This window comes from Hibiscus syriacus, unplaced genomic scaffold, assembly GCF_006381635.1.
Source record: "Hibiscus syriacus cultivar Baekdansim isolate YM2019G1 unplaced genomic scaffold, ASM638163v2 tig00110548_pilon, whole genome shotgun sequence".
In the NCBI taxonomy this organism is placed as follows: domain Eukaryota; kingdom Viridiplantae; phylum Streptophyta; class Magnoliopsida; order Malvales; family Malvaceae; genus Hibiscus; species Hibiscus syriacus.
Window position 1 is genome coordinate 5,266,788 of NW_024062775.1, and position 11,475 is coordinate 5,278,262.

The window sequence follows — 11,475 nt, forward strand, 5'->3', positions numbered from 1 at the left end:
AGGCCTGTAAAACAAATCGAATGCACACGAACGGAGGTATGTTCATGTTCGTTCATTTAATAAATAAACGAACATAAGCGAATAATTTTTTTTTGTTCATGTTCGTTCATTAAGGAATATAGCTTGTTCATGTTCGTTCATTTAAATAATAAACGAACATAAACGAACACGAATGAACGAATATAAACGAACAACACAAACAAAAAAAAAACTTATTCGAACACAACAAACGAATGTAAAAAAAAAGTAAACAACAAGAATAACAACTTAAAATTCATTAATATAACCTGCAACTTTAGAGTTAATTTATTCGAATACGAAAAAAACATACATAAATCATAAATAAGCTATATGAACATAATAAAGTCTTAAAGTTAATTTGTTCAACAAAACAATCTTCTTGAAATCCAAACAACTTCAATAATCTTCGTAACATATTCAACTTGTCCTCTATTTGAACATAAATGAACGAACATAAACGAACATATAATCGAACGTTCACGAATGTAAATGAACGAACAAGTCCTTTGTTCATATTCGTTCATTTAATTAAACGAACGTAAAATCTTGTTCATGTTCGTTCATTTAATAAATAAACGAACAAAAACGAACTTTCCGCCGCACGGTTCATGAACGGTTCGCTGAACGTTCAGTTCATTTACAGAACTATCAAAAATGCCTACCCTTTGAAGGGCAACTCAGATAAAAACATCAATACCACAACTTTCATTACATCTTCTTCACTGCTATCAAATCAAGCATTTCTCACTGCTTACAAAGCTTATTACTTTATAAAACAAGATCTCGATGGGTACATTGAACACAATCTTTAGATGTAACATTTTTCATTTTTATAATATCAACACCTATATATAGCCATTGTTCATTAAAATATTAACTTTGGTCCAATGGAGCAATGCCCTAACATTCCAAATATGCTATATATACACACACGACGTAATGACGTAAAAAGGACCATGAATGACTCATAAAAAATGTCCCCTTTTCACCACATATTTAATTCCTCCATTACCATAAATGGCATCCTAGAAACTTCTCCGGTAATAAACAATTCCTAAAGCATGCATTTAAGAATTGTTTATGCCAACAAGTGTTCCATAAAGATTGGTCCGTAAGCCATTTTCAAAGGCATCAGCTTGTGTTTTCGGCCTAAAAGAGTCAAATTATGACTATCTTCAAATTATGACAAAATGTAGTTCGAGATTGTGTTATGTAATCACGATCCTGTAATAATAACCAACACTTGGCGGTCTCTAACTGGTAAAAAAACAGACTGAGCTGGTGAGCACCTAGACATTTAACACTTGTGATAAACTGAGAGGAATTCAAGCTGAAATTTGATTTCAAAGATCTTGTCTTCATGATGAGATCATCAAATGGATTTTAAAAATGGAGAAAACATGGAACTGACATGATTGAAGAGATATATAAGAGAGTTAAGGTAAGAGGTTATGTCATGCAATCCGGAGACAAGAATTTTTAGTGAAAGTTAGTGGGAAAAAAGAAGCTGTAATAATGGTTAGAATGATGGGTTGGGAAGCTCCAAAACTAGGGTTGAGGAAAGGCCCTTGGACTCCTCAAGAAGATAAGCTGCTTACTGAATATGTTAACTTCCATGGAGAAGGACGATGGACTTCAGTAGCTAGGTTTGCAGGTACAATATAATTACTATATATGTATGTATGTATGTTAACTTGTAATAGTGGTTAAAATAATGGTTTTTTATTTTCAATTTTTCAGGCTGGGAGTGGGAAGAGTATGTGTATGTATGTATGTATGTATGTATGTATGTATGTATGTATGTATGTATGTATGTATGTATGTATGTATGTATGTATGTATGTATGTATGTATGTATGTATGTATGTATGTATGTATGTATGTATGTATGTATGGTTATGATGTTTGATTTATATGTGAAAATGGAATAGATGGTCTACAATTGCAAGATACTTGCCAGGGAGAACAGATAATGAGATAAAGAACTATTGGAGAACACATTTAAAGAAGAAGAAGAAGTCTTCTGTGAAGCAAAAAAAAAGAAAAGCTCAGATTCTAAAGCTAAAACAACAGAAACAGCAACAGGAAAAACCAGAAGAAGGGGGAGATGATGGCAAAGTAAATAGTGAAGCAGTAGAGATCATTGATCAATCGGGGATGGTTTCCGTGCACCCTATACCAGAGGATCAGTGCTTGTTTCAAGAGCCAGCTTCTTTTACTGCTAATGCTGCTGGTTGGATAGATCAGTATCTGGCAGAGGAAGGGTTATGGGGTGGATTGTGGAACCTAGATGATGATCATCAGCCTGGTAATTGCTGCAACAAGACTGCCATGCAAAACCAACCAAATACAGCTTATTATAACTATTTTGGAGAGGATGGAGGGTACTACATTTTCTAATCATTTAATTTTACGAAATGTGATATGTGTAACATTGTTTGCAACAAGACTGCCATGCAAAACCAACCAAATACAGCTTATATACTTTTGGAGAGGGAGGGTACTACATTTCTAATCATTAATTTTACGAAATGTGATATGTGTAACATTGTTTGCAAAGTTTAAATCCGATTTGATTATGTTATTTGAATGGGTCATTCCATCATGAATGTACCCAATAATTTCCAATGGGAAATCTTACAAACTAGAATTCACAAACTCAATATGTAAGTGAAAACATATCCTGAGATATAATAATCAAATTATTTTAAAATTTTAAGCTTTATGAATAAGTAATAAAAAATATTTAATTTATAAATAAAATTTGTACTCAAATTGAATTGATTTTATTTGATGATAAAATAATCATGTCATATTTTGGCCCAAAGAATGACAAAATCGGCCTAAATGACCAACTGAGCTAATAGGCCTTTGTCGGCGCAGTATAATACAATTTAATTAATAATTGTAACTAAAAATTACATTTCTTGACATCCCCATAGAGCTCAAGTGAATTGCTAAATCGATAAGGTTTTAGATGTCTGTACACCCCCAAAGTTGATGCTTTCATCTCTGCTTCACAAAGAAGGAAACTGAACTTTTGTAGACCCATTTTTTGTTTCTGTTTCCAAGATTATCACCTCTATTTTTAGTTTGGAAGTAAAACCCAGATTTTTACTAGTATTAAACATTGGAAAAAGTTAACATTTTTTTACTGAGTACGGGGGGTATGGGTAAAAGTTGGGTGCTTTGATTATTAGCTTGGTTGATGAATTGTGAGTTTTGATACCTTTTGTTATTTTGGCTTAGTTTTTGTTCTTCTCTTTGTTGGTTTGCAATTGGATGTGCTGTGGAAAAGCTACCATTGTACTTTAACTCTGTTTGTAATTTCAATGTCTTTTGTATTTCTAGGATAGATTTAATTGTGGGATTGTTTGAATTTTTATGAAATGATTGCTGTATCTTCATGTTTCATATCCGTTCTTTGTGATGATTCTATCTCAAACCAATGCACTGTCCTACATTGAATTATGCAACAACAAAAATGTCTTTTTATTGTCATGTTATGCTAGTGCAAATCGAAAGTGACCCGGAAGGAACCTAGGATTTAGCCTACTCGGTTCGGCCGGTAACTTTTAAGAGGCAATATCTTGCCGGTTAGAGTTCGAATTCTGAAATCGGTAATCACTTCCCCTATCTCCAAGTTATGCCATCCTTTTACACCTATAAAATGTGGCCCTGAAGTAGTAGACTAAATTTAAATATAACTCTTTCAGAATCATCGGCTTCACTTTCCTCTTCATGATGTAGTTATCCTGCTGTTGTAATTGTGTTTCATTTATTTGAGGAAAAGCTCGGATGACTAGAGTGGAATGCATATAAAGGTCGCCTTTTTGTTTTTTCTGATGATAAACTTAATGATTAAGCTAGGACTGCTTTAGGGGGGTGATGGATAAAGCACTAGAATCATTGTCGAGTGAATGAACTAAATTGATTTCTTTCTAAACTTAGTTGCACATAATTGAGTTAAGGTAGGTAACATGTCTTATCTATATCATGAGGTTCCCCACTTTTATTCAACTTTGATAGAAAAAGTGAACTTCTGGGGTATGTTTAATTGGCTGATGCAATCTGCAAGGTTAAGATCGTTGTTAATACTGTGCACGAGCTGATACACAACCTGTTAAACTTGCAGTTCATTGGGCTTGTGCAAGAGATGTGGTGGTCTACATGTGATAGCATGCTCGAGATGCAGGGGAACTGGATTAATCAAAGCAAATGGACCATTAAGCTTTAACCTCATCGATAATTTGTATCGGTCCGAGGAATTTAAGGTACAATCTGTTGGATGTACAAAATGTCAAGCTAGAGGTCACTTCAGCTGTCCTGATTGCTCTAATACAGCTACTAGTTGATTCTCGAACGTGCCATGGGAGTCGTTTTTTACTCGTGCTCGTGTTTAATATATGATCATTAGCTGTCTTCCTAAAGCCATTGTATGTACACTGTATTCTGTAAATCCACTTGTGGAAGGGGATTTGTGACAATCATTCCTGTTTATACTGGTCTTATTCATCAATCTTATACATAGGACATTACTGATATTTTTCTAATATAATAATAATAGTTATTATTTGTGGATAATAATTGGTATCTAAATTTGTCTTTTGTGTATATTTCGGTACTCGGTTCAAACAAAAAAATGTATAAATACTAATTTAAAGTATAAAACCAAATTGAGATACCAAAAAGCAAACTAACCCTTTATCATATCGGAAGTGTTTAGCTAGATTAAACAAACTTTAACTGAAGCTCCAAGAGTACAAACAAATGTAGATGCAAAAACAAGTCCGACTGTTTCTTCAGAGCCCTGTAGTGGTCATTTCATCAGCTGAAGACTGCTCTTGTGTTTGTACAGCTTGAAGAAACTAATGCCAGAAACCAGTTTCCAGCATCATGGGAAGGTGGTGAGCAAAGTGTATCATTCAGTAACCAGCAGGCTCAATATATGGGGTTATATCAGCCATTGGAATGCAACCCTACTTTGCAGATAGGGTAGGATTTCAACTCCTTTATTCTTTACATCTCCCTTTTTTCCCATTCTAATATTGTTTAATACATATTTGGACATGGATGTGATGCCTCCAAATACATGAAAAAAAATCTAGAATTTGTTTTTCAATAGTACGAGAGGATTAAGGTAATATCTGTTCAGAATTTCTCTTAGCCCATTGATAATGCACATATGTTGCATACTTGATGCTCAAAACTCGGGTCCTCTAGGGAAAAAACATACATGCATTGGACATTCTTAACCTACACCCGAGTTTGAGTATCATAATCATATCCCTGTTCTTAATCTCTTAAATCTTGTTTCCTGCTGCAGGCACTGCAATCCTGTAGCTTCAGACCAGAAGGCTGCAACAAGTCATGCTCAGCCAGTCAATGGATTTATCCCTGATGGATGCTCTAAATTTTTGGTTTCACCAATATGGTTAAAATGATCATAATGCTTCTTGATGCTGGAAACGTGAAAAATGGTTTCAAGAGAATATATGCATAATATCCTGCATTGACATAAAACACAACAGCAGTGACTGAATTTGCTGGTAAGACTGTTGAAACCTTGAGCCACACAGACAAAAGGCTTGTGATTAAACTTTTAAATATATTACAATGGAAGACTTGATAAAAAGCTTTATATAATTAGAAACTATTTTCTTGTTTGCTTTGACACTGGTATTTTTTATAATATCTAGTAAGTATAAGTAGTATATGTTCATAATTTTCTTTGACACTAGTCAAGCCAGTGACAGATCCAGAAATTTTTGTATGTAAATGGATGCTAATTTTGGAGGAATAAATTTGAATTTTAAGGTAAACACTCGCCCACCCAAAAGATAACATAGATCCGCCACTCGACCACTGAGTAAAGCACAGTTGTTCTTGCCTGCACTAGACGGGTAATGGAGTAAAGTTATTCTTCCATGGCTCATAGCTGCTTACCTTAAACCTGTTAGACATCCAGCTTTGAGTTTTGGACAGTCATTATGAACAAAATGGCTAGAATTTGGTTGTGTAGGAAGGTTGTGGTGACACACATAATTTTGAAAAGAGATTATTATATTAATATATTATTAAAAAAAATGTCATAGATGGCGCATTCTTAATTTTGTGAAGTTAAAAACTTTCATTCAATACACTAAATAATTCATCTTTTATTATATTATTTCTTAAACTAAAACAAAATAGATGAGCTTGCATTGCTGTAAAATGACTGAACTTTTTAAGAAAATTAACATGTTCCACAAGACCATGTCCAAGATTCAATTCTGAATCTAATAACCCAACATAACCTCCTTTATAAAAGAAACAATCCACACTTAGTTTTCCAACAATAATGCAATCATCCATATAGTTTCCCCCCCCCCCAATTTCCCTGGTTACAAAGACAATTAAAAATCTTTATACAAGACACTGTTCATATTTATGGTATGAGAATCACCTTATCCCGAATTATTCACAAAGGAGTTGTCTTTCCTTGGTTCTATCTTCTGTTGTTGTTGCTGCCGACGTTCATCCGCAACAAAAACTTCCGAGCAAGATTAAGTTGTTTCATCGAATGCCATGACCTGGAAAACAAAACAAAACAAATACAAAGTCGAGATAAGAAAAGTTTAAGAAACTAGGATATTTGCCAGTTAATTCCAAGGAAAAAAGACAAGTAAATAAAGAAAAACTAAGGGAATAAAAATAAATGCAGGAGTTTTCCCAAAATTATCTTTAAAATGACATATACTAGCAAACCAAAAAAGTGTTTATATTGTTTTAGAAGAGAAGTTATTGTCATTGAACATCCAAGCATATAAATTCCATTAGATGAGAACTAGTTGAAAAGCTACACACACCAAATAACCATTGATGTGCATGACGTTGATAAACAAACCAATGAAAAATCTTATGCAGATACTTGTAAAAGGAGAGAGCAAGACACAAAATATAAAACATATCAAAGGCAAATTAATATGCTAATACGTGTAAACCTTGAAGGTTTGCAGATCCTAGTAAAATCGTAATTCTAGAAAGAACTGCAACCATCTATTATCATTTAGCTGAAAATAGGTTACCTTCCCACAGACTGGACAATGTTCACTTCTCTCCATCCATTCATAAATGCAACCAAGATGGAAATGGTGGGAACAGTTTGTTATTATCTTCGGATTCTCTGGAGTATATTCTGCACATAAATTATAACAATATGTTTAAATGAGGATAATATATCTATAAAAAGTCCAACCTAATATGATTTGTGGCATTATCAGTTTCTGATAGCAGTGATTGACTGATTGTTTCTAATATAAAGGAATAAGTACAAGTCTAATGGACTGATTCCTCCAATTAAATCAAGATTTCTTAATACTCAATCACTAGCAATGCGATCCAATTAATGACACAAGCACCCAGGTTAGAGAAGCAACATATATCAGAAACTTGGCATACAAGGTGTCCTCTATGAGTTCTAGAAAACTTGATCTATTCAACCAGTCATTTATAAAACCTTGTTGGAGGGTAGAGAAGAAGACAGAAATCAAATGTGGCATGAATTGATATTGCTGAGTGCTACAAACTTCTGAAGGCGGAGGAGCAAAAACCCACCCCAATATAGTGGCTAGAACATCATTATTGTCAAGAAAGATAACTTACCTTCCAGACATGTTGGGCAGACATCCTCCTCTTCTACTGGTGAATAGATGTACCCAATTCCAACTGATGTTTTTGTTGATGATGTGAGTTGTGAGGATTTAGAATGCTGCACAATTGAGCCTTGTTCACAAGCATTCCATTTCCCCGCTCTACTCAAAGAATCAGAACCTACATCATCTTCACCTCTTAAAGGCTCTGATTCCTCTTGTGAATGACTTGAACCCTTCTCACGTCTTGAAACAAGACCACCACGTTGTAAGCGAAAAAATCTGGTATCAGCATCACAAGGTAAGGGCCTTGGGGTAGAACAGTACATGTCAGAAAGCGAGTTGTCCAGTGATGCAGAAGAGTTCATAGATGCCGTTCCCTGAATGGATGAAGGGACGGAGAGTGCAGCTCTCCTCGTCGCAATAATGTGGTACACTATAATTACAGGGACCAAAGAAACAACATAAGGACAAAAAATTTGAAACTCCATAACTGAAATATTTGAGGATAAAGTTCTGATCAATTCAGAGAAATGTAAGATGTAACACTAAGTACCTTTCTGGTCAACCTCCTCTTCTTAATATTAATCAAACACAGAATTCAGAATGTAAATGATCAAGTGATAAGTTTTAAGATTAGGTTAGTACATGGTCCATTATTAACTTCAATAGATACCTGTTCGCCAAAAAGTTAATATAGGCCGATGCTGGTGGAATTCACTAGATCAAGAACTCAGGTTTTCACATTATAAGCAGATTTCACTTGCTTCAAGAGCCTATAAAGCGAGTTCTTTAAGCAAAACAGTCTTTAGGCACTGACATGTTAATTATCTTATTCCATTTTATTGCATAAAGATGTAACTAGACTACCACAGCCCTATACACATTGTAAACCATAAAGGAACTTTCCCCGGCTTAGGGAAATTGGTCAACAGATTAGCCACTCCTTATATTCATTCTTTCAGCTTCTTTCATTCACCAAACCTTATTCCCTCCCTAACCCTCTCCAAGGCTTCCACAAAAATATAAGCATGGGGCTCAGTAAAAAAGTTAACAAAGGACATTTCCTGCATTAACAATAGAGATTATCTTTAGCAAATTATTACAATGCTCAAGGCAAAATTATTGTGGACATAATAGGCTAGTGCCACTTACATGTGCCACAAAGAGAAAATATAGTAGAGTTATATTTCCAATGACAACCCTAATTTTTAACAACATAAAAGTGGCATGAAAGAAAAAATCAATAGAACCACTTTTATAACCTCAAGTGAGGCATGAAAATACTATGATTTGAAGAAACAATACTGGAGCCCAAACCAATGCTTATTGACAAGTATCAGAAAACATACCATTTGTATAAAATTCTGAAAGAAGCAACCGATGCACAAACAGTTTCTATAAATATTACTGTTTGGATTCGTGTAGTCCTCAAAATCCTCAGCATGCAAGCAGCAACAAACTGAACCCATAATGTTAACTTTTAAGCTTCCCCTTCAGTTAAAACTCTTCACGCAACACAACTTTATCAATATGACTCAATCGTTCTAGTTATACATATACATCAAGAACAAAGTTCTTGAAGCTAAAACAGGCAATGAGAGAGGACACTGTGCTCGCAGAAGTCCCGGGAACTTGTACCAACCATAGCTCCCTCAATTCTATTTACAATCTGCTGAATGGACGTATAAAATTTAGCTAAAGCACTCTGTATTCAGCTGTAAAATAAAAAATAAAAATATTAATGCCAATTTTCTTGATAAAATAAACCTAACGAGTCACCATATGTGAGCCAACTTTGTGAATAGCTGTACCAGCAAAACAATCTTCATAGCAAGTTCACAATGGCACTACTAAGAAGCCAAAGAGCTTTCCTTTTGACGCAAGGGAAAAACTATTTCAAAGAATTGCATGTCTTCCTACTTAGGTTATTGGGAAAGTAATAACAATCTTTTAAGGCTTTGATCGTAATGAGCAAAAGGGTTCTTTTCTTTAGTATTAAGAAGTGGAAATTGGAAATATCTACAGAAAATCAAGATCAATTTGGGAATTAAATGTTACACGTGAAAAATATTTCTCTCTTTAAATCGGCAAAATAAGAAACATATAACTAGACCACTCAAATATTCAAGTTTTCACCAAATCAACACCAAATTCCATCGAAAACCTGAAGATCAACCCAGAAACAAGCTTGGATCAATCAAGTAAAGGGAACCCAATTCGGTCATCTAAAATGAAAGCAGAAAAAAGAAATCGACATTAATGCACAGAATTTGGTCCAAAACATGCATGGGCTGGAAAAAAATGAAAAATTCCCAATTTAGATTACCTCAAGAGTACACGATTAAACATCTAATACTGATTGACATAAAATAAGTTACCTGGATGGAAATTCATCTGAGTGATAAAGCGAAGAATTTTATTTTATTATACACACACACATATATATATATATATATATACTTATTTAATTTAGAGTGGGTAAAAGAGAAGAAGAACAGTGAACCTAAGAGAGCTCCGGAAATCTGGAGAGAGGAAAAGTTAGAAAAAATAATAAAAATGAAAGAGATAAGTGACAGAGAGAGCTAAACAAATGTTAATAAGCTGATCTCTAAAGAGAGGAATTAAATTAATGATTTTTTAGTGTTAATATTCCAATTAAATATCTTTTTTTCAACAGTAGCTTAAGGTGATTGAGATGCTATATCCGAAATTCCAACTTTAGGATATTTATGTTAATACTTGAAAAATATTTTTAAAATTTAAATTAAATATAAAGTTTATACTTAATTACTCAATTAATAATTTAATCCATTTAAAGTTTTAATACTATTCTAGAGTAATTACAAGTAGTAGTATTTATTTTATTTTTTTAATTATTTGATAATAAACACTCAAATATCTTATAGTAATTAATGTTCGAATTCACGACCTTTAAAAATAACAATAATTATTTTAATCATTAAGATAAATTAATTTGTAAGACCTCAATACACTCTGAATGAATAATTTTGTTTAGATTAAAATACTGAAAATTTTATGAACTTTTATCATCATATTTAAATATTCCAAATAAATATTTATTCATTATTTTTTTTATAATAATTATATTATAAAAATGAGTATTATATATAAATATAAATATAAATGTGAACAATTAAATAAAAAATGACAGAAACGCTGCCGCATGGAGCGGGATTTCTAGATCTATTTGAATCCAACGAAAGTTTTACGGTACGATTCTTTAATATAAGATTAAAATAAGATGTTACCGATTTTATTATTATTTAAATAATAAAATCAGTAAAAAAATTATTTAAAATATTACTACTTTTACCTAAAATGTCAATTTTTTAATATTTTTGATAAAATTATCCAATAATAATAAAATCGATAGAAAAAATAATAAAATCGATAACTCTTTACTAAATCTGATAAAATATCCAATAATAATAAAATTAATAGAAATAATAATATTTTTTATCGTATATTAAAATTGACGAACGTTAGCATTTCCAAACAATAATTTTGTTAAATTGTTCTCTCAAAACACAAAAGTTAGAAAAGTTTCTGAAATTACAATACTGCCATTCTACGAACTTCGTTTACAGTCTTCCTCTTTCCTTTTGCCGGCCAAATTGGCTTTCTCATTCTCAGATCTATCGAAACACATCTCCTTTTTTTATATATATATAGCTAAATCTGGTTTTAATTGACAATCCCTAATGTTAGTTTAGACGACAATTTTGTTTGGCGGGGAGGATTTTTTGGAATTGAATCCAAACCGCATAGCTCAAATGAGCAGCCAGAAGTTATACTGGAA

The 11,475-nt window shown here is 33.0% G+C and overlaps 1 protein-coding gene and 1 pseudogene across 1 annotated transcript; one reads left to right on the forward strand and one right to left on the reverse strand.

Annotated features, from left to right (window-relative positions):
• The first annotated feature begins 1,536 nt into the window (after positions 1–1,536).
• LOC120130659 (transcription factor MYB4-like) lies at positions 1,537–5,465 on the forward strand. The gene is made up of 6 exons (XM_039147855.1): positions 1,537–1,675; positions 1,762–1,777; positions 1,953–2,405; positions 4,157–4,295; positions 4,880–5,016; positions 5,348–5,465. The coding sequence occupies exons 1-6, from the start codon at positions 1,537–1,539 to the stop codon at positions 5,463–5,465; spliced, it is 1,002 nt and encodes a 333-aa protein (XP_039003786.1).
• An 823-nt stretch (positions 5,466–6,288) lies between these two features.
• Positions 6,289–10,157, reverse strand: LOC120130818 (annotated as a pseudogene).
• Between the last annotated feature and the right edge of the window lie 1,318 nt (positions 10,158–11,475).

Excerpts from the sequence above, each read along its gene's own strand:
- LOC120130659 (XM_039147855.1), top strand. The coding sequence starts at position 1,537 with ATGGTTAGAATGATGGGTTGGGAAGCTCCAAAACTAGGGTTGAGGAAA. Across the intron at positions 2,406-4,156 it reads TATTTTGGAGAGGATGGAGG|TTCATTGGGCTTGTGCAAGA; the intron begins GTACTACATTTT and ends TTAAACTTGCAG. Across the intron at positions 4,296-4,879 it reads ATCGGTCCGAGGAATTTAAG|CTTGAAGAAACTAATGCCAG; the intron begins GTACAATCTGTT and ends GTGTTTGTACAG.